The sequence below is a fragment of the Scardinius erythrophthalmus genome, assembly GCF_964197995.2.
Source record: "Scardinius erythrophthalmus genome assembly, chromosome: 2".
NCBI classification, from domain to species: domain Eukaryota; kingdom Metazoa; phylum Chordata; class Actinopteri; order Cypriniformes; family Leuciscidae; genus Scardinius; species Scardinius erythrophthalmus.
In genome coordinates, this window is record NC_138222.1 from 55,240,017 (window position 1) to 55,262,983 (window position 22,967).

Here is a 22,967-nt window from a genome sequence, read left to right on the forward strand (position 1 = left end):
TCATTGTATGTATTTATTTATTTGTAGTTATGTAAATATATGTAAATTTATTTAATTATTGCTCGTTTGTTTGTAAAAAAAAAACATCCAACCTCAAAGCATTATTTTCCTATTTATAAACTATGCCATACAAACCCAAAATACTTTAGTGAACGAATAACGCTACAAAATTTATAAAAATATTTGTAACCTTCTATTTTACTTGTCTTGGTCAAGCTGTGAATAAACTGCCGTCTCCTGGCCACTAGGAGGCGCTCATATACGCTCGTCTGTGTTTGTCGTCTCCCTTGCTCGGGTCCTGCTTTGTATGCTAAAGATGGCCGATGTTGACAATGATGGGGAGAAAACAACAGACAAAGATGATTTGCAAGTGTTAAAGGTTTGAACTGACCATTTCATTTCCTTCTCTCTTTTAATGAGCTTAAATAAATAGGCATCACCGCGTTCAGATGATGATGTCGGTGATGTATAATGCACACATGGCTGCTGCATCGCCGGTCACTATAACAACTGACACACTGCATTGCAACATCAGAGAACGAGCAGGTTACTAAACAAACAGCATATCTCTGCATCTTTTTAATTAAACTGTAGTTTACAGACGGTCGTGTTATCCATCATGTCGTGTAATGCTTGTTTTACCCATTATTCATCTCTCTCTGCAAGAAAACACTTTGTTGTAGTAATACTCTAAAACCACAATAAACTCATTTGAGCTCCTTTTAATCAATGTAAGAATGTTTTGTCATTTTATTTGTTACATCTCTCTTTTATTATGATAACTTTTTTACGACAAATGCTATTATGCCAAAGTTCTGCAGTTAATATATATTTGATAGAAGCTGTGGTAATGTTTGTAACGGAAAGCAGCAATGAAGTAGAATCTCTTTAACATTCAGTTTAATTTAATTTTCCGTGAATGCAAAAGGAGATTTTCTGACAAACTCACTCTCAAATTGCTTTCATTTCATTGAAAGTGGATGCAGTGCAAGTGAGCGATGACTGAGGCTGTTATTCTGTCAAATATCTGCTTGTGCCTTTCACAGGGAGACTAAATGATGACAGGATTTATTTTTGGCTGAACTATTTCTTTAATGCGTGAAATGTCTTTGAGTTCTTGAGGAATTTCAAATGTGCAGTTGTTTAATAATAGCACTTTCTCTGTCTCACAGGAGCTGGTGGATGATCTGTACTCCTTTAGGGACCATTACTTTGAGACACACAGTGTTGAAGATGCCGGTAGGAAACAGAATGATGTTGCTCAAGAGATGGCAAAGACACTTGAGAGGCTGCAGGAAAAGGAAGGTGGGTATTACTTCTTTGTTTTCTACAATTCTTCTTGTAAAGAAGTCTTAATGTTTATTAAAATATATTCTGACAGTTCACCCAAAAATGAAAATTCTGTCATTAATTACTCACCCTCATGTTGTCCCGTAAGACTTTCGTTCATCTTCAGAACACAAAACGCAAAATATTTTTGATGAAATCTGAGAGCTTTCAGTCCCTCCATTGACAGCTACATTCATCAACTCCCACATCAGAAGCTCAAGCTTGTTCGCTCGACATACGTGAACCAATGAGGTTCATTCTCGTGTTACGCATTACGTTTGAGCTTCAGCAAGAGGCTTGTTCTTGCGCGTCTAGCAGGTTCGGTTGAGCTTCTGTTTATCTTCGCTAATCAATGTTTAAATGTTAATAAAAGTCTAAATTAAATCTGTTCATCACGTAAAGTGATCGAGTTTCTTCAAAAAAATTCATATGGATTAGTTTTATGATCTCTTTATTAACTTTTTGAAGCGTCAAAGTGGTAGTTGCATAGCTGTCAATGTCAAATGTCTCTCAGATTTCATTAAAAAGATCCAAAAAAATATAGCAAAATCCCTCATTATTGACTATTTATTGTCACTCGGGTAAGTAAAATGTATATAATGCATTATAGTATTTGTATTATTAGTATATATTTATTAATATGTCCTGCCCTCTCTTTCAACAGATTTGTACAAACACAGCGCCCAGTTCCTGCTGCTACGGGGTCGGTGTCTAAATGTCGGTCCGGGATTCAGTCAGTTTGCAGAGGAGTGTCTGTCCCGGGCTGTTAAACTGGAGCCGGGTTTGGTTGAGGGCTGGAACACACTGGGAGAGCAGTACTGGAAAAAAGGAGACCTGACGGCGGCCAAGACCTGCTTCACAGGTGCACTACAGCAGGTGAGTCTTATTATAGCAAAAAACAAAGGGTCTCTTTCATATAAGCCCTATTCGGAAGGGATTAGTTTCCCTGGAGGACATTAGAGAAATTTGTTTTTCGCTGGCGTACTTTGTGATTTTAATCCTGTCCGAATCTGCCAAGTCTGTGTTTTTCAGTATAAATTCCAGGGAGAATCACCGACTGTTTTTCAGCAAACTCAACGGTCCTCTGAGAAATCTAATCCCGTCCAAATGTGAATGTCTGTGATTACTAATGTCGTATTATAATAACGCTTCTCGTGTGTTTTTTGGCCTACCGTTTGCACAACAATCTTTCGCATGCTTTCATGTAATTTCAAAATTGATGGTATCCAGTGAAAAAATTATACAAAATTAATAAATAGAGCCAAATTGTGGAAATTGCTAAGACTGCCTATTTTAATATCTGTGTCAGGTATGAGTAAGATACTTGACTAGATACTTTTCTGCTCACTTATGCACGTTTATTATAAACAGCCACTTCTATAAACTCATGTGAAGTTTACTTAAAGGGATAGTTCACTTTGAAATTAAATTTTGGTATGTTTTAGCTTACCTCAAGGGCATCCAAGATGTAGGTGTCTTTTTTTCCGCAGTAGTTTCAATTTTGATATTTTTAGGTCAAATCGTTTTTGTCTGTCAGCCGTATAATGCAGGTCTATGGTCACTGTCTCAAAGAGCATGCACAGAGTCCAAATTAAAACAATTCCTCATCGTCCAAATTAATTAGATGTCGCCTTGGCTACGGCAGTTCATTGGAACGAATGTCTTTAAGGCGACATCTAGTGTATATATATCTATGCACCAGTCTGCGTACATGTCACACACCAGGATGCGCGAGCGTAATTTGGATTCTGTGCATGCTCTTTGAGACAGTGACCATAGACCTGCATTATACGACTGACAGACAAGGTTTGACCTAAAAATATCAAAATTGAAACTACTGGGGAGAAAAAGACACCTACATCTTGGATGCCCTTGAGGTAAGCTAAAACATACCAAAATTTAATTTCAAAGTGAACTATCCCTTTAAATAGGTTTTTTTATACTAAATTAGAATTATAGCATTAATAGACATTAATTATTTAATGTGATATGTATGAATGTTTTCGCCCAACAAATCATGATTCACTAAAAACGTTTATACAAAAATTTATTCTAAATTTAAAAATGTAGGAACAACTGAAACCACATGTATGCATAAATCACATACTCTGGATGGCCTTATTGTGTTAAGATGAAAATTTATACAGAAATATTTCTTCTTAAATAAAAAAAAAATTATATATACAGTGAAAGAGGAAGAATAGGTGCATTATAGCTTGAGCTGCCGCCGTTTGTACTTCTAGCTATTTACCTATAACGGCTAATAAATCATAAGTCTTGCACATTGACATAAAATAGCTTACTTCTGCGTTGCAAAATAAAGTGGATGTAACAGCGTAGATCTGCATATGTACACACAGCTGGCTAATGTACAAAAGATGTTAATTGTGTTTAAACTGGTTTTGATGATGGCACACTTGGCTTTGCTCTCAGGCATCTTTAGAGGGCGTATTTGTTTTGTTTGCCGAGAGTGAATGAGGTTGCTCATTTAGAATACTCCAATTCATTATTATTATTATTAATTTCAAATTGATGTACCCTCATAATCTTTAATCAAAATAACTTCCCCTCCCTCTTGCATCTCTGATGACGTTTACTCGAGTGCACTCAAATGACTCGCATGAGATCGACCAATAGCAAACCACAACCATCCAATCAATTCCCTATAGACAAAATCAAGTCCCTTCCTAAATGATCAGTTTTATCAGACGTATCTTAAAATATGTCAAGTCTCAAAATGCACACCAGTAATGTTTTATTCAAGGCACGTTTATAAAAGCTACTTAAATGTCCTAATCGAACCTAATCCTGGCTTAATCTAAGCCCTGTCTGTGAAACCAGGCCGATGTCTTTTATGATATCTGCCTCTTTTGATATGGTACTGTCATAAAGCGCACTCATTAACGCTAGGTTTGTTCATTCAGAGTAAAAACAAAGTGTCTCTGAGAAGCTTGTCTATGGTGCTGCGCCAGCTGCCACCGGAAGGCGACGCACAGGAGCAGAGCAAGCGCATTGTGGAGAGTGTGGAGCTGGCCAGGCAGGCTGTGCAACTCGACGTCACCGATGGGACTTCGTGGTGTGAGTGAATTACTCTGATAATGTAGAAAAGGACACATTTGGTGCCTTCCTTCCGTAAATGCCATACGTAGTAGACTTCACATAATTGTATTATATATACATGCATATTACACGAACATATGGTGATTTATATTATATCAATTTATAATAGTATAATTCTTTAATATGCACAACTCAAGTGTCGTCCATGTTGAATAAACACATTTTATCAAGTGAAATGAAGTAGGGAGTAGTGAATACTGCATTGGGACCCAGTTGATCATAACGCAGCTATTGTTTCCTAACAGCATTTCTTCTGAATACACACGGATTATAATGTTGGTGAAATGAGAAAAAATAATAATAAATGATCCTTATATTTTTTTTGCTTTGCTTTGGCTTACAGATATTTTAGGGAACGCATATATCTCCATGTTTTTCACCAGTGGACAGAAGCCTCAGCTCTCTCAACAGGCCCTCAGTGCCTATGCACAGGCTGTGAGTATCTCCCTCATGGTTCACCTAAATCATATATATGGTGGTTGACTGACATCATCATCTTACCTTTTGATTTTTATCTGTCCATATTTACAGGAAAAAATCGACAAAGCATCCTCAATGAATCCTGACCTCCACTTCAACAGAGCTACGGTAACAATCCTTTCAGTTGCTTTCACACATGCTTTCTCAAACACAGGTGAGCACCAGCAAATGTGTCACAGTGAGATTATTACATTTTTATTATCCTTACTTCATCTCCTGCTTCCTGCTCTTCTCTGGCTTTCTCGTTCAACCTCTTAGCTGATGGAAGCCTGTTAATAGTTTGGTTACCAGACAAAACACTGATTTTAGGTACCAGTCAAGCCAAAGAAACCAACATGTCCTTTCTGTCACCAGTTGTTCCAGTATGAGGAGATGTTCAGTTCAGCTCTGGATGGATACAGTCGTGCTGCAGCCCTGGACCCTGGCTGGGAAGACGCTCAGGAGAGGGAAAAACAGCTGCTGAAATACCTAGACCAGATTACAATGTTATTAGAGAACAAGGTGAGAGAAATTGGCAGCGACATTGTAACATTTATGGTGCATTTACACTGACGCAGTTCGGGCGTTTTCATCCCTATGGGAGCTGAGCTATTGTGGGATTGACACCGGATCAGAGAAAGTATTGCACTTTGCAACTTCATGCAAACGTCAAGTGAAAAATGGCAGGTGGCAGCCAATAGCTGTCAGGTACAGGTAGTGATGTCTGTCATGAGCATTTCTAAATCTGTGTATTGTCCTGGAGTTTCTGTTGAATTTAGTGTGTAAACCCTATTACTTGCACTGCAGTTATTACATATGTTAACTATTGCAGTTTGGATGCTTTGTGAATTAAATTGCTGGGTTTACAAAAGTTCATTAAATTGACACTCTATCTTTACTTTGAGCATATGATGATTAAATTGGCCTTGTACTTAAAAAAAAAAAACTAAAAAAACATTGATTAAACACACTCGCTACAGAAACACCTCAAAGCCGTTGTGGTGTTTTGAGTGGCACTGAGCAGAGTTTAGCCGTGCAATATACACACACACCCTTATGTAGAATCTTTATTTGGTTTCATCAAAAAGGTTGTTGTTTTGTGTTGTTTCCATCAGATGGCAGTGGAGTACAGTTAAATAATATTCCAGATGTCCACAAGCAATCACAATAACCATACTCTCTCTGTGTTTCAGGGAAAAGTGAAGGCGCGGCGTCTTCGTAACATGCTCTCGTCCCTCAGCACCTCCGCCTTGGGCCCGTGCTCTTCCCCTCAGTTCCGGTCTCCCTCAGGCCGCGTGGGAAGCCTTGAACCCCGCATCTTATCCGCCCTCACTCACGGCCACAACGGTGGGGTGGCAGCACTTGGAAAAGTTGTCTTCAGCCTGATGTCAGAGGGCCGTATGGCTTTGTGAGTTTAAATGCCTCGGCTGAATATTTAATAAACTTTTCTGAATATGTATGCATGCATCTAATACTAGCAGTCAGATACTGGATATAGCCTAGTTAAAGGTGCAGTAAGTGATTTCTGAGAAACACTGTTGATAGTAGAAATCAACCTGAACAAACACACCTCTCCCTTCATTGCTCCGCCCACAGAGGGGATGTCTCTTTATCATGCCTGAAGCTAAGCAAAATAATGCTTCGCGAAAAATAAAGCAAAGATGACGAATGAATAACAAGGAGGAACAAACAATGAACATACAGTACACAGGAGTAAATACAAGCAAGAGTTGGTTGTGAGTCACCAGAAGCAGCTCCAGACAAACAATGACACTCAAAACTGTCCTTTTATAGAGCTAACATTGCAACAACAGTATATCTTGATTCTGTGAAACAGAGCAAACCCAATGTTCAGTCCCTCCAGGATTTCACGATTTTTTTGTGATTTTTGCTATTAAAATGACTGATTTTGTGGTGGTAATTTCCAGAAATTTGTGAAAAAATTTGCGATTTTTATATTTTATAATTAGGACATCACATTTACCATAAAAGTATTATGTCAGATGCACAATCGTCATACATGACACAAATCACAAACAAAATGCATAAAGCTTGTTTATTTTGGTCTAATCAAATTCTCATTAAATTAACTTTTAAAACAACCTATGGGCACAACACAAGACCAGGAACATCCAAGAAATGATTTAAATAATCAAGTGAACACTCAGTAATGAAATAAGAACAAAGGAACAAATAACAAAAAGAAACAAAACAGGACAAATAAATACAAGAATACAGTTACAAACAGTGGATAATTTACTTTTTTTTTTTTAATTGTGCTGTAGCCTATTGTTGTTGCTTGATTAACATTAAAAACACTGACAACAGCAGGTAAATTAGGTTACTGTAACTTTAAGACCTACTACAGTAATGACAAACGTCCCAATCAGTTATTACTGATAGTTTTACGTAAATACTCCCCAAGATGAATATTTTGAAGTAATTGTAGCTATGTGTATTTGTTCAAGCGCTATAAAGAGAATTCAATACTTTACGCTGACAGGCGGTGACGCAGTCACTCGGTCAACACAAAACAATTTACCCCCACTCTCGTGCATGCTCTCGTGCAATATATCAGGATATTGCTTAGCCCGCTCCTTGGCGCTTATGTGAGAGGGCAGGTGAGACAAATTTTCTTTCGCCATGTTTCTGACAGACCGCTCACAGACATCACGCGTGCGCAACATCTGTATCCACGTAAAAAGCATTGAAACTTTAATTAAACTAGAGATATTTCAATTGGGTGATTATAATTTAATGTTTTGTGAGGTCTTTTTCATTTTTGTGATTATTTTGCGGTTAAATTAGGAATTATGCAGGATCGCAAAAAAAGCGATAATTTGTTGATTTTGCGTTGTATTCAGCGATCGCGGAATCGTGAAAAACTGGAGGGACTGAATGTTACTCACATATGAAGCAGAAACAACGAAACGTCTGTTTTCAGGCCTTCCCACTCAGGTCTCTCCAGCGCTGGAAAGCTTTTCTAATATTAAAGCGGATCCTAAAGCTCTTGCCTGATCATAACCCTTCTTTTCCCAGTGATATTCCTCTGAGCTTTTCTCTTTTGCAATGTCTCTCAGCCATCTCTCTTTCTACAGTCTTTCTTCAAATCTCCCTCTTGCTCACTCTCTCTCTCGCTCTCTCCTCCCCATCATGAGTGGACACGCCCCCTACTGCTGATTGGCTCACTCTCTCTCAGAAATCACTTACTGCACCTTTAAATGTTTGCTTTTAGCGTTGTGTTTTACTTTTTAAATGGTTTCCTGTTGTTGTCTTGCAGCACATTTGGCATGGTGGACAGTGATGAGACCTGTTGTCTAGTCATGGTGTACAATACAGCAGACAGCTGGGGTGTTTTAATAGGAGATACTGTAGTCATTCCTGAACCACAGGTCAAACGGCACAGCGTAACACATAAAGATAAGGTTTGTGTACCAAACTTTAATGTTTTATATCTTTACTTGCACTACCGATCAAAGTTTGGGGCCTGTTAAATCTCTTATGCTCGCCATGACTGCATTTATACAATCAAATATACATCAACATATATTAAAATTATTACAATTTTACATTCCTTTTTAATTTTAATATTTTCAGCATCATTACTCCAGTCTTCACCGTCACATGGTCCTTCAGAAATCATTCCATAGGCCTGTTCAGACCAAGGATGATGACTATAACGACATAGTTCAAAAAATCATTCTAAATATAAAAGAAAATCAGAGTTCACACCACAACTATCCAGCAATATCATTTCCCTGTTCCCTTTCCTTAATCACTTTCAGAACTAAATTTTTTTCCAGCTGATGATTGTTAAAAACTTTTGACAGCCAATCAGAATCCATTCTGCTTTAAAGAGCTCGAGCATTTAAAGCGACAGACGACAAAACTTAAGCGCACGCTTAGAATAAACAGAACGATATCGTACATTGGTGTGAACGCTAATATAGTTATCTTTATAGTTATTGCTCTTATGTTGATTTGGTGTTTAAGAAATATTTCTTATTTTTATCAATGTTGAAAGTCGTTGTGCTGCATAATAGTTTTGTGGAAAAGGGTGTACATTTTTTTTTTTTTTAGGATTCTTTAATGAATTGAAGGTCCAGCAGCATGTTTTTTAAATTGAAATCTTTTGTAACACAAATGTCTTTAATGTCACTTTCGTCTTCCAAAAAAAAATCCTACTAACCCCAAACTTTTGAACGGTAGTGTATAGATTTACAAAATTAAGCTTAATTTAACCCTCTGGTTCTGCTCACGTGGCTAGCTCACATATTTCAATGAAATGAATGGTCTATATTTTAGTCTGATAATGTTTAATGTTTCATATTTTTTATTTTCAGGATATTTTATGGTACTAAATTATATTTATGCAGTTCACATAGCAAGTTTCTTAACGTCATGAAGAAAAAATTCTAAAATACCAAAATGTAAAAATTTTAAACAAGTTTGCCAGCTATAGGTGTGATAACGGCAAAGTGCTCAGTTTTTGCATTATTATAGGTGATGTCTTTGTAATATGTTTCTTGTTTGCTTCTCCCTATACAGTCATACGACTTCCGAAGTATACGTGTGGACTCTCCCTTGCTCCTCATAGTCAATGGGAAAAAACAGGTGATGAAAAGCCAAAGTGCAGCCTTTGTTACTTACAAACCACAGAGTGAATGAAACCCCAGAGACAGGACATACAGTGAGAACATTGAGAGCAATGTGTTTTTTCCATTTGTATATATTGTGTTTGTTCCTGTTTGTGAGGACAGGAAAACTCTTTGTACATATTATTTTCAAATCATTTGCCTTTTTAATTTTCCTTGATGTCATTGTTTAAATTGTGTTGTGGTTTGTTTCATATTTGGGTTGTGAAAATAACAATAAAAAACCCAGTAGTGCTCTTAAGTCTTACTCTCATCAGTTTGGCAGTGCTTGCTGAAAATAAAGCTAATTTACATCAGGGTTTTCACATATATTTTAATAGAGTTATTTTCGACACTGAAGTCATTTACATTAGTGGAAACATGTTGGGAGTATTTACGACCATCTCCAAACTCAATAAATAACACATTTGAAAAAAACATGAAAAACTAAACAGAAACAACCATACTTGGCCGTCAGAACTGGAATTAGAATTCATAAATGGAAAAAAGACATTCTGGTGAACTCAGTTTTTCTTGATGAAAGAGTGTGTTCTGTCGCGGGTGGGTGTGCTGAACTGGAAGAAACTTTGAGTGCTGTCTGGTCCCAATGAGAAAAACCTGTCCCCTTCTGGTCTCAGGAATGAAGGACTAAGGGGAGAGTGTTGTTTGACCAACCCTGATGACAATAATTGCAAATATTTTGTATACTATGCTTTAAAACAGTCGATCACATTTGAACAATTTAACTCTCAGTGGGATAAAGAACGCTTTACCTGATTTGAATGCAATAGAAAATAGACTGATTGAGTGTCAAAGTAGACAATTGCTATTATACTTGTTTCTACCTGTTGCTTTTTCCCTCTAACCTGTGGTGAAAGTGTGGGGTGTGGGATCTTTCTCTCCTATTCCCAGAGTGTGCATACGAAGCGAGTCGAGAAGTCCCTGCAGCTTCTGATATTGCCTGTTCCGTTCATTCAGTCGCTCCAAAACCTCATTGTACTTCTGCTTGTATTCCTCCAGCCCCTGGAGAATGGAAAAGTTGGAAATGGACATTTATGGCTGTTAAGTATGGAAGCTTGTTTCCGCCACAGAATAAAACATTTTGAAAGATATTTGCGACTTTTTATATCACAATTGTGAGTTTACATTTATATCTGACAATTCTGACATCTTTTTTTAGAGTTGTGAGATAAACTCATAATTGCAAGTTATAAAGTCCAATTCTAAGGAAAAAATACTATTCCTCAGAATTGCAAGACTTTATAACACGCAATTGCGACTTTATATCATGCAATTCTGACTTCAAATCTCCCAATTTCGTGTTATAGAAGTCAGAATTGTGAGATATAAACGTGAGAGTGTAAGATAAAGTCACAATTACCTTTTTTATTTTTTATTCTGTGGCGGAAACAAACTTCAATAGTTAAGAGATGTTTGAATGAAATACAAAAAAGCATCCCTAACGTGCTTTACCATACACTAATGAGACAAAACATTATGACCAGACACAGGTGAAGAGATTTGCAGCATTTGTTATCAAACTGAAGAAGATGTTTTCTCAGTTTGCTGCCGTTTTTTTTTTTCTCATTTGCAGCGCATTGAGCTCTCTAAACCACTGTAGCTATAGGTACTTGCTTCAATATCTGAAATTTCAAAGCAAGGTGAAAAAAATTGATGAGTTCTGATATTGATGTAGTGATATTGTAAAATGCTATTAAAATATTTTAATGTCATTTAAAATGTAATTTATCATGTTTAATGGTAGAGCTGAATTTTCACCATCATTACTCCAGTCTTCGGTGTCACATGATCCTTTAGAGGTCATTCTAATATGATATGGTGCTTAAGAAATATGGTCAAGTTATTATCAATGATGAAAACAGTTGTGCTGCTTAATATTTTTGAGGAAGTTGATGCTTTTCAGGATTTTTTTTCATGCATAGAAAGTTCAAAGAACAGCATTTATTTTAAATAGATTTTTTTTATAACAATGTATACTTTTGGTCAATTTAATGCATTCATTTAATGATATGAGAGCACTGTTTTTTTTTTTTTTTTTTAAAACGAGAAATATGGTTAACATTTTTGGTCTTCTCATCATTTCATAGTTTTGATGACATTTCTATTATTCGGAATTGTGGAAAGTTGAACCTGTTCTTTTTTTTTACTGGTAGGCTACTGTATATAAACAGCGAGCATCAGCATTGGTTTGATGGCATGATCATGTTTGAGACCTTTTTCAGTGATGCGATCTCTCCTCTTAATGCATTTAACTCGAGCTCTCTGCTCTGGTTCTGCTGGATCATAAACTTCTCCATCTGAAGCACTTGACCCCCAGCCCTGGACAAATTGTACTCCATCAGCAACCTCTCCTGGTTTACCTGAAAATGACCACAAACAATAGTGAAAAAGCCTCTTCTGTTTCTGTAAGTGGGATTGCAACCATGCAGACATCAAACCTGGTAGGTCCAAAAGACTAGTGCTTTATGACTGATCTCCAAAACCGTTTCAGGCTGCAGTCCGACCAAAACCATAGCCTTGTATTGCTCTGATGGTGCCAGCTCTGTTCTCAGCACGTCCAGCTTTCCTGAAAGCATGGTGGAGCAAGCAGGACAAACTGAAGGTGTGCGACTGAACTCTTCCGAGCCGTGTTGATCACAGAACACATGAGAGCAGGTCGTGACCCACGCGAACCCGCTCAGCTTTACCCGGCATTGATGTGAATTACACTGCAAGGTGTATTTAGATGCAGACATGGCGGCTCTTGTGGAAGAAAACAGACAAAAGCGGTTAAATGTAGTCTAATGGTTGTATATGTATAAGGTTTTTATGATTAACATTAAGCAAACGAACAACGATTCTGCGTGCGCTTTACGTTACATATCAGATAACAACAAAGAGCGGGAAAAGTATTTTCCTCTCACATATCTGTTCGGATACTAAAACGCTAAATCAAACTAATTCTGATATACATATATATCGCTCTTCGCAAATAAGTTGCTTTATAAGCTCATGATAGTTACCGAGAATTTGCAACTGTGTTGTTCATTGTTTACAGTCAGTCACAGGTAGATCGCCGCGCGAGCGCAATTGGCCTCATCTGATTGGTTGCTGCTGACTGAGCAAACGCGTCATTTCATCCTCCTGAGACCCAGGTGGAAAAAAGGTTTTGAAAAAATTATATTTTATTAATGTGTTACGCCATGTCCACTGTAGTGGACACCAGGATTAAAATAAAACAGAAAGACATACAATTACATGTAGGCTATAGGCAAAACCAATGGGATTTTTTAAAATCACCAATCAATTTGAAGGTTTCAGGATTTTTTTAACCAAACTTTGTATAAAGATGTTTCTCAACTATGTTATGAAAGATATAACGGAATTAATTGATATACCATTTTACTTTGCAATATAACCAACATAGTCCCATTCAATACAATATAATTTGTATATTAATGTTCTTCGGGCACAATGTAATGAAAACAGAATGGTAATAATGGTTGTAATAATTGGCAACATTTTCATTATAATATCTAATATTTCATAGGAATATTGATGTATAATTTCTTTCCCTATTCACTTGTCTCTCCCCAAAATGCCTGATAAACATGATGTAAGTCCTGGTGTCTCTATACAGTGTATGAAATCAATGCCATGTTTTGTGTCATATTTTGAGAAACCCCATAACATTTTCATGAGATGTCGATTTATGAATTTTTTTTTTGAAAATTAGTCAGATTTAAAAGATAATTAAAAAATGTTATCATATTTTGATCTCTAAATAAATGTCCGTCTTTTTTAAAGACCACAGAGAAGTTCTTGTCAAGATGAAACCTCCAAACATTTGATATATCTAAAAAGCCCTGAATGTGGTTTTACAGGACATCCAGACTGTGACATGGTGTCAGAGAAATTCATTAAAATCTAATGTCCACTACAGTGGACAAAAGTCTATTCCTGGGTCCGAGGGGGATATGCACTTTTTCCCCCTCAGGAGGACAAACAGATACTCTAAAACATTCATAAATAATTTTAATATGGACGTTCATTGGTCAAGTATGCTGCACTTACCAAAAATTTGGTGGTTTGCTCTAAAAGAAACAGATACAGGGACTGTTTTTTACATACAATATGTGATGTAGGCTACATGTACACAATATAATTCTAACAAGTGAGATTAGTTTAGGGAAAGAATAGGGGAAACTAACTCTATAGCCTATATGATTTAAAATATTTTTATTGTTGATCTCTTGCTCACCAAGGCAAGAAGAACATAGCCTTTTAATTTGAAGCTAAAACTGTTTTTACTCTGATTTTGATATAAATATAGCCTATAAAGCCTTAGGAAATGCATTTGCTTTATAGGCTATATTTACACCAAAATCAGAGTAAAAACAGTTTTAGCTTCAAATTAAAAAGACAAGCTAAAACAATTAACAGTAGATAAATATGAATATGTATTAATGAACCATTCAGAAAATCAACCTATTTGAAAATTATTGTTAGCTAATGCTAACTGGCTAGCTAACTAGATAGCTGGATAGCTCACAATTCCTTACATTTGAAGGAAAAACAAAGGATGTGATGTTCAGAACATGGTAACAGTAATTATGATGGGGCGTTTTACCCCACAGACTAGGTTTGAAAAAAAAAAAAAAAAAAAAAAAAAAAAAAAAAAAAAAAATATATATATATATATATATATATATATATATATATATATATATATATATATATATATAATTATATTTTCCCTAAATAACATGTTCTTCCTAACTACAGATTCTCATATAATGTTCTGCAAAACAAGTTTTCAAACACCTTTTTTCTTACTGTTAAAATTAAATCACATAACGTGATTTTTTAGATTGACTATAGGTATTATATGAGCAAACACATTTTATTTTATATTTGAAAAATGTGTTGGTTTGTGTGTGTCAACTTTGTACCTCTGAACAGGATTGAATATGTTTATGTCAATCAGTGTTTTGGCTGATTTGAATAACCTAAATGATTAAATGAGGAGCTACATTTTTTCTATTTTCTTTTTTCCCCATTTGTATTTGTTTAAACAGCAATCAACAACAAACATATTCACACATCAACACAACCAACAACACAGCATACAGACATTATGCCTAAAGAAAAAAAAGAAAGAATAATATTCAGTAAATCATGAGCAAAACCTGACACCATGTCAGTTCCTCCACTTACAGTTATAATTGGTTTTGAAGATAATGTATGAAAGGACGCCACATGACAGTGAACATAGACCTGGAGCAAGGACATTTTCTTCTTCTTTTTACGGACAAAAAGAAGCCCAGATTGTTCCAAATCAGCCTAATTTTTTGTCCATCCAACCAAGAACATTTTCCCTAGCCAAATTTACAGTATAGGCTTTTCATTTAAATCTACAGTATAGGCCTAAAATAATATTATTGTTATTTATTTTTATTATTATTATTTTTTTAAATAAGGTTCATTTTATGCCAAATGCGCTCACATATAAGAGAACCTGCTTTATATGGTTAGTGGACAGCTTGGCCTTATGTGGGATACGGTGCAGGTCGGGTGCTTGTTTTTGATACATCTAATTAAAAATGGCTTTTCACTTCATCCCTCCTCCACGTGGTGTATGGGAACAGAGGCGGGGGTGAAAGGGGGGCATTGTGCGGAGCGGCAATGGATCCTGGGGGTGAGGAGAGAGAAAGAGATGCCCACTCAACTGTGTCCAGGTCGCCATTGTTGGAAATTCCCTTCCCATTCAATGCATTTTAAATAGAGCTCCGAATATTCGGACGCACCGACAAAGTGAGCGAGCCGCAGGGGGTCTTTACTGCAGTAGCGCGTGCAGTTATAGTCTATAAGCCGCTTGACGTATAGGCTTGCCTCATCCCATCACCTTCCTCATCATCTCCCTCAAGTCATTAGGCTACTATTCATTATTATTATTATTATTTAACATAACTTTCTCATCTGGCATTTTTCCCCATTAACCTACAGTAGCATAATCTTCATTAAGCTATTTATATGTTCTTTCTAGGTAGCCTAACCTGATTAGGTCTACACGAAAAAAAAAAAAAAAAAAAAAAAAAAAAGTTTAGGCTACCTTCTTGTAAATCAGAAAATTTGCAAATGTCGCATATTTAAATTTCCCATAAATCGTAGACAAAAGGTGTCTCATTCTATAGGCGCGCTAAATGAAGTACAATCATTAAGTTGTTTTAAAACGGACAGATTTTGTCAGGTTCTTGAAGAACTTTTTTTTATGTTGTTGCATAAATTAGACGTAGATATAAAACGTAAGGAAATTTCATCTTGACGCATATTGATAAAACTCGGTTCGGTTGTCTAAATTAGGCTACTAGAGAGCTGCTGCTTTTAGCATTAAGAGAAACGCAAAAGAGGGAGAAAGAAAGAAAAAGAGACGGTGTTCCGCACCATTGAAATGCAAATGTCAGAACAAGGGGAGATTGTATTTTTGTGTGAGTGTGTGTGTGTCTTTGGAGAGGAGGGGAGGGGGGTCCGCAGAGTGGACAAGTTTGAGAAAGAGGGGACTTGTTGAGGAAAAACAGCCACACACGCACTCGCCAGTTCACACAGCAACAGCGGACGACGTCACGGTCCGCTTCAGCAGTCCACGCGCATTTTAAGTTTTTTTTTCTTCTTTTTACTTACTTTTTAACAGATGTCGGTGCTGTCTTAACGCGTCCTGCCAAGTGGATTATTGGCGAACAAGGGGGTTCGTAATTTATTTATTCACAACATAACTTGCAAAGTTGTTTGATGCCCGTAACTCTCACCGTCTGCTCGTGAATCATGTCACGCCGGAAACAGAAACGGCCCCAACAGCTTGTTAACTCAGACCCCGGGGGCACGCGCTTGATACTGCAAGGTGAGGAAATCATTCATTTGTTAATTATTTGTTAGTTACCCTAGACTAATTAATAGTTGTGCGTTAAGGTTTAAAAACGACAGGTTAATAAAAAAAATTTGTTGCAGTTTACATAGAGCACCTGTTACCCAAATAATATTTTATATTTATTTTTTTCTTTATTGCTTAAATTGGGCACTTTTATCACCTGAAGTGTTATGATACAGGTTCAAATGCACTAGAGCGTTTGGCCCTCTACTCAGTGAGCCATTGTTTGAGAGCTGCAACACATAGCTCACATTTCTACCATGACTGAACTTTTCAAAACTAAGTAGTTTACTGACATTTCCCGCTAAAAATGTCTGTCAAATGTGTTGTATTGAAAGAAGGCTCTTATAGACATAGCCAGAGGGTTGGTCTAAAGGTGTTCAGCCGTATGGCCGGTCATTATGTTGACATGAATCACTCAGGAGGGGCCATAACTGCGTTAGCTTTTCAGTAATGTCAATCCACCAAGAGACTTGCAGCATAGTCAGTTTGATTGCTGGGGGTCTTTCATGCATTTAGAGGAGTCTCCTATTCAGTGTGAATAAGGTGCAGGCAAGGGGGAGGGGACGAAGGGGGTGTTTGGGTAAAGATTAATCTCTTCTCATTCTATTATGTCCTCTTCTCCCTTATTCTCTCTCTCATGTTTCCATGTGCTCCTCTTTTCTGCTTCAACTGTGTTCCCCCCCTTCCCACTCCCTTGCCTCTATTCACTTTGTACCTCTGCTCAGTTGGGGGTTCCACTGTTAGAATACAGAGAGGAGAAAGAATGCACTGTTGCATGCATGCATGCATGGAGGAAAAAAGTTAGCTCAGGAATCTTAAAGATACAGCACTTTTGTGATTTGATTTCAATAGCTTTTGGCAAGAACAGGTAGTATGTTGTGAGGGAATTTCTCAGGGTTTTAACATTTTTGGGCATTTCAGTAGATTTGATTCCACAGGTCTGTGTACAGTCATTTAGTATATCCGTGTGCCACAGAGAGTGAAAATAGTTTGTCTGTCAGTCAACCCACTATTTTCCCAACCCCCTCCTTCTAGTTCTTTTTCTCCGCTCAAGATTCTAAAAGAATTTGACCTTAGAGCTCATGAGGTTAGGTCATCTAGCCAATCAGAGCACATGGACAGTGCCCAAAACCCTTTCTATACCCTAACCTCTGACCCTGTGTAGGGTCAGGGGGGAAGGGTGAATAGAGAGATGAAAGATGTAGTTGATGGACAGAGGGTTGGGTTAAGAGGGGTTGTGGGTTGTTGTGGTGATATCCATTGTCCTTTAAAAAAGCGTTGCAATAGCTGCAAGGTGGCTAGTGAGTTGTGGCAATAGTGAGGACAGAAGATGTGAGTGTGGTTTATGAAGGTTGTGATTTAAGGGTGAAAGATCATTAAGAATGCGGAATGTCGAGTGGAGTGGTATTCAGTGTTTTGTGAAAGAAAACTGTTGACAAAGGAGTTGGCCTATATTATGAAGGCTTTCTCATAACTTACCGTTATAGAACTCAATTGTAATTATTCTAAAAGATAAATTATAAAATAAAGCAATATAATGTTTTTTAAATAATTAATTGTAATTGTCTGAGGATGTATAAACTTATTCCTTATTTTCTCTATTTTCCAGATGACCAGCTTCCAGTGAAATCTCCATCCACCTCTCTTGCCTCTGAAGCTACCTCATCATCTTCCTCTTCCTCACCTACATCCCTTCAGGACTGTCAGCCTCCTTTGGCCCCAAGACCGTCTCCAGGTGGCATTCATGCTCCCTCGCTCCCCAACGAGAGCTCATCTCCTCCCCACTGGCCAAATCACATTGCCTCATATTCCACATCACTGCCTAATGCACACTCATCTCTCTCTCCGGACTTCCCACACCCTTCTCTGTCCTCCCAGACCCACTCTCCTCCTCCTGGCCAGCAGAAATCCATTCATATTTTGTCTCATCAGCCACTGTCCACTGTGACGTCCCCACCAATGGGTATTTCTGCAACCACCACTACCTCCTCTTCCTCTTCTTTATCCTCTTCATCATCGCTGGGTGCCCCACCACATCAAGGAAGCCCTAGTCCCATCCACCAAACTCCTTCGTCGCCTTCAGAGCAACTCCAGGTGCCTCCGACCCTCGCTGTACTATTGGAGGAGCTTAGGGTCCTGCAGCAAAGACAGATTCACCAAATGCAGATTACAGAAGAGATCTGCAGACAGGTGCTGCGTCTAGGTGGTATGGTCAGTGCCCAAGATGCACCTCAGGGATCTGTAGAGAATCAACAGAGAGATGCAGGCTCTAGCTCCCCACCTAATACTGTCTCTGGTGGCTCTTTAATTCCTCAAGCTCCTACATCCAAGCCCAACCTATCTCACACTAATGGAACCAGAGCTCCTTATTCCACAACTTCATCTTCAACATCTTCCTCATCCTTATTCACCTCTTCAGCCTCTATGCACCCTCTCTCTCTAACGCTTGGACTTCCACCTCGTTACCTCAATGAAAAGTCTCCCAACACCTCAACCAGTCATGGAAATGGTGTGAATTTCCCAACTCCACCCTTGCCCACGGTCAGCCTCTCCCAGGACCACCTATCTCTCAGTTCCACTGTTAGTACGTCAAATGGATCTTCAAGCTCCTCTTCAAGCCGCCAACAGCACGTGTGCCGTTTCTGTGGGAAGGTTCTGAGCAGTGACTCTTCCCTACAGATCCATCTGAGATCCCACACCGGCGAGCGCCCGTACCAGTGTCCAGTCTGCCTCAGTCGCTTCACTACCCGCGGCAACCTCAAAGCCCACTTCCTTCGTCACCGTGAACAAAATCCCGAGCTGTCACTTTCGCTCTTGCCACCTGCTTTGTCCGAGCAAAGCCAATCAGGATCTGGCTCAGGGACATCACAGAGGCGCAGAAAACGTAGAGCTGAGGATGAGGAGCCTTTTGGAGTTAAGGGTAGTATAGGTGTGCCAGACAGTTTAGCCTTGGGTTTCCTCTCTGGGTCATCTCATCCATCTCCCTCCTCCCTACCATTGCCACCCAGTGTTGATCTGGCCCTGCTTTCCACCGCCCACTCTTTGCTACAGTTAAACCGGGCCTCGGCTGCAGCCGCGGCCTCTGTTTCCACTAGTGTGCAGTCGTCATCTTCATCCATCACCTCCTCTGCCATGAACAGTCAATTCAAAGGTGCGAAGCAGCAGAGGTTTGATGAGAATACACCACCACACTCCACCTTACATCCTGGTTCTCCATATTCCCAGCTGGCACATCTTCCGAAGATACTCTTCCCATCAGGTCCATCTGCCCACCATCCTAGCCTTGCCCTTCTTCGCCCTCCTCACCTTTCCTCCCCTCACCTCCCACTTACCTTCCCTTTTTCCTCTTACCCCAAACCTCAAAACTCCTCTTCTCCATCCTCCTCTCCATCATCATCCTCTGTCACCTCGGACACCTCCAAGCTGCAGAGATTGGCGCAGAAGTTAGAGAAGCAGCCTCTTCCAAAAAGCACCAATGATGGCCAGGTGAACTGCAATACTCAGGCTAATGACATATCCACAACTAATGCTATCTCAGCTTACAGGAGGGAGATGATGGCGGCTTTAGGGCTGAACCCCAACAGTGAGCCGACTAGCCAAGAGCTACATGGGTCAACTGCCTCCTCTTTGGTCCCTAATCAGTGTGGGGTGTGCCTCCGTGTCCTCAGCTGCCCAAGGGCGTTACGTCTCCACCAGGCCACTCATTTGGGCGAACGTCCATTCCCCTGCAAACTCTGTGGCCGCTCCTTCTCCACAAAGGGAAGTCTAAGGGCTCATCTAGCCACTCACAGAGCACGTCCGGCCAATGCACGTGGCCAGAACTCTTGCCCACTCTGTCAGCGCAAGTTTACCAATGCCGTGGTACTGCAGCATCACATTCGCATGCATCTGGGAGGCCAATTACCTCCAGAAGGTAACGGGGACCTGCAGTCAGAGGAAGATTCTGGTCAAATGGTTTCCTTACCCACAACTCTCCAGTCTCTTCCTCTCAATATGAGCATGTCTTCCTCTGCCAGCTTACTGGAGTCTAGTGCTAGCCTAAGAGATGCTACATCAGGTGATGCAGACCAGATCATGGAGTCAGATCAAGATCCCTATGACATCACACCTGAGACTAGTCCAACCCTCACCCTGGAGAAGCAGGACCCCTCCAGAGAAAACAGCCCACCTGACAATTCCACTGCCTCAGATGAGAAACATTATGGCACAGTACATCACAGCCAGTCTCAAGTTGTCAATGGCTCTGCAGAAGAGGATGAAGACGCACCTTTATCCCTCTGTACCAGGACCAACTCCCAAGACACTTTGTTTGATAAAAAAAGGCACAATGGGGCTTCACTTCACACGGTGATCAGTGGACCAAAACCTAGTTTAAGCTCTGAAGCTCTCGATCTGTCACCTACCCTAACTCCACCCTCGAGCCCAGGGTTGTCCACTGAGTTAAAATCAGACCAAAGCAGTGAGCAGACAACACTTCATGTGAATGGAATAGACCATGTTCTTGAGCCCAATGATGGTGACTCTCAGCCAGCCACAGAGAATGCTTCTTTGCACTCTAAAATGCCTGACAAAGCCGTAGAGCAGAAGCTGAAAGCTGAGAATGCACAAGAATCCAAAATAGACGAATCTGCAGAAGAGGATCAAAGGAAAGATAGAGAAAAGACTGAAATTACATCACCAGAGACTCCCGTGGTCCATCCACTACCGCAGCGTTCTGAGAAACCTTACAGCTGCGCAGAGTGTGGAAAAGAGTATGCTAGCCGCAGTGGATTGAAGGTACAGTAATACAGTAAACAATTAATGTGTACAGTATTTTTGTTAGATGACATTTTATCCATTAAATATTTATGAACTTCCTGTGATATTGTTTGTGTGCGAAACAAGACTTCTAATTATTGTGTTTCAACAGGGGCATATGAAAATCCACAGCGGGAGTATGAATCATTTGGCCAGTACTGCATCCTCACAGTCCTCTGAGGGAAAAGTTGTGGAGCGTACAGAGGAGTTGACCCATCGAAAACTGAGAGGAGAGGATGCTAAAAACTTGTCAGAGGAGAGTGCAGATAAACTGTCCTTGCCTGAGCATCTGGTGTCTATTACTGACAGAGACGACAGAACTGAAGACACTGCTTGAAAGAATGTGATTTAGTTAGGTTTTAGCACTATTCTTGTTTACTGATTTCTATGACAACTTTTTTTTTCTTTCAATTTTGTGGTTAGGGGTAGTTTTTAATTGTTTGGTATTGTAGAATGGTAGTGAATCAGTCCATATGTAATAGTAGTGCCTTTTCATGAAGACAATTAAATCATATTGATAAAGACTTTCGACTTCAAATATCAGGATGCACTGAAATTGGATCTTGAAAAAAGTATTTGTGTGTAACAAATGACAAGCAAACTAATTATGTGTCTAAGTGCAATTTCAGAAATCAATTTGGAATTCCAGGATATACATTAAAAAAAAGCAAACAAAAAAAAAAAACTTGAGGAAAAAGGGATGTGAGATGTGTGATATGAGATGAGAGAGGATGTGGGATCATACCAAAACTGATCATCTGATGTGCAGCTGAATGTAAATATCCTTTTTGTTTTATGTACCCTGTTTGCATTTTCTTTCATGCTGCTGTACTTTGTAGGTGTTTCTCTAAATAGCTGCACTATATCTGAAACTCTTCTTGACAAGGGAGGTTTATAATAACAATGATGGAATGGAAATGCTGAGATAGTCAGATTTACTTTCTGCCCAATCAATGCCTGTTCTTCATCCTACTTTATTTAGGTTTTTTTTTTTTTAAATGAAAAACAGCAAATCAGATCAGTTTTCACAATGCTGTAGATGAGCAAAAGCGGCTCAAAATTGCTAAAGATTAACGCATTATTTTCTGTTATCTTGAATGTTGAAACTTTGTTGGCCCTGTTGAACACTATCCAGCTTTGTTTAGTAAATTTCTTGGATGTAATGTGGTCCTAACTTGTCAAAGAGAGAAATAAAGTCAGAATGAATGTTTTCCGATTTGTTTTTACTTAAAAAAAAAAACTATGTTGTTTTTACAATCACTCATAAAGCTATTTTTTTTTTTGAGGCATCTTTTTGTTTTTGTTCCATAAGGTTCTATGTTCCTGAGCAATTGTCTTCACCCCCCCCCCCCCTTAAAAAATGAAAAAAGGTCTGCTTCCTTTAATATGTTTAGTTCCCCAGTTCAGTGGTGTGCATGTTGATGGCTGTATGTGTTTGTGTGTGTGTGTCTGTGTGTGTGTTTGTTCACACACACGGATACTTGTGTAATGTGATTGAGTGTGCAGCTGTACAGACTTCACTCCCTCCCCTCAAACACCCTCTCGCTCTCTGTGTCATGCTCTCTTTCATATGCTCGCTCTTTCATTTTCTCTTTCATTCTTTGCCTCTTTCACTCTCTTTCTATCCCCCCCCCCTCCCTGTGTAATGCGGCTGACACACAGGAAGCTCTAATCCTCGCACAATGTCCCCCCTCATCCCC

At 39.0% G+C, this 22,967-nt stretch overlaps 3 protein-coding genes across 4 annotated transcripts; 2 read left to right on the top strand and 1 right to left on the bottom strand.

The window, feature by feature from the left end:
• Positions 1-289: 289 nt before the first annotated feature.
• Positions 290-9,799, top strand: ttc5 (tetratricopeptide repeat domain 5). Its single transcript, XM_081353925.1, has 10 exons — positions 290-379; positions 1,173-1,305; positions 1,994-2,205; positions 4,254-4,407; positions 4,793-4,884; positions 4,981-5,037; positions 5,284-5,430; positions 6,102-6,316; positions 8,189-8,333; positions 9,457-9,799. The coding sequence occupies exons 1-10, from the start codon at positions 308-310 to the stop codon at positions 9,574-9,576; spliced, it is 1,347 nt and encodes a 448-aa protein (XP_081210051.1). The 5' UTR covers positions 290-307; the 3' UTR covers positions 9,577-9,799.
• Positions 9,800-9,857: 58 nt separating this feature from the next.
• Positions 9,858-16,423, bottom strand: ccnb1ip1 (cyclin B1 interacting protein 1). 2 transcript variants are annotated; one of them, XM_081353931.1, is made up of 6 exons: positions 16,224-16,374; positions 12,566-12,686; positions 12,002-12,305; positions 11,777-11,923; positions 10,409-10,565; positions 9,858-10,218 (listed from the first exon to the last, which is right to left on the bottom strand). In XM_081353931.1, exons 2-6 carry the CDS (start codon positions 12,589-12,591, stop codon positions 10,067-10,069), a joined length of 786 nt encoding a protein of 261 aa, XP_081210057.1. In that variant the 5' UTR covers positions 12,592-12,686; positions 16,224-16,374; the 3' UTR covers positions 9,858-10,066. The 2 variants fall into 2 exon arrangements, with proteins under 2 accessions (XP_081210057.1, XP_081210058.1); XM_081353932.1 differs by lacking the exon at positions 12,566-12,686 and having other exon boundaries at positions 16,224-16,423.
• On the top strand, positions 16,123-22,548 carry LOC308683444 (uncharacterized protein). The gene is made up of 3 exons (XM_081353915.1): positions 16,123-16,440; positions 18,080-21,246; positions 21,380-22,548. Exons 1-3 carry the CDS (start codon positions 16,365-16,367, stop codon positions 21,602-21,604), a joined length of 3,468 nt encoding a protein of 1,155 aa, XP_081210041.1. The 5' UTR covers positions 16,123-16,364; the 3' UTR covers positions 21,605-22,548.
• The last annotated feature ends 419 nt before the right edge of the window (positions 22,549-22,967 follow it).

Bases quoted from the DNA above. Each gene is read 5' to 3' on its own strand.
- LOC308683444 (XM_081353915.1), top strand. From the start codon at position 16,365: ATGTCACGCCGGAAACAGAAACGGCCCCAACAGCTTGTTAACTCAGAC. The intron at 16,441-18,079 runs GTGAGGAAATCA...TCTATTTTCCAG, and splicing joins CACGCGCTTGATACTGCAAG to ATGACCAGCTTCCAGTGAAA. The intron at 21,247-21,379 runs GTACAGTAATAC...GTGTTTCAACAG, and splicing joins CTAGCCGCAGTGGATTGAAG to GGGCATATGAAAATCCACAG.
- ttc5 (XM_081353925.1), top strand. From the start codon at position 308: ATGCTAAAGATGGCCGATGTTGACAATGATGGGGAGAAAACAACAGAC. The intron at 1,306-1,993 runs GTGGGTATTACT...CTCTTTCAACAG, and splicing joins GAGGCTGCAGGAAAAGGAAG to ATTTGTACAAACACAGCGCC. The intron at 5,038-5,283 runs GTAACAATCCTT...TTCTGTCACCAG, and splicing joins TCCACTTCAACAGAGCTACG to TTGTTCCAGTATGAGGAGAT.
- ccnb1ip1 (XM_081353931.1), bottom strand. From the start codon at position 12,591: ATGAACAACACAGTTGCAAATTCTCG. The intron at 12,306-12,565 runs GTAACTATCATG...TTCTTCCACAAG, and splicing joins AACACAGTTGCAAATTCTCG to AGCCGCCATGTCTGCATCTA. The intron at 11,924-12,001 runs GTTTGATGTCTG...GGTCATTTTCAG, and splicing joins TAGTCTTTTGGACCTACCAG to GTAAACCAGGAGAGGTTGCT.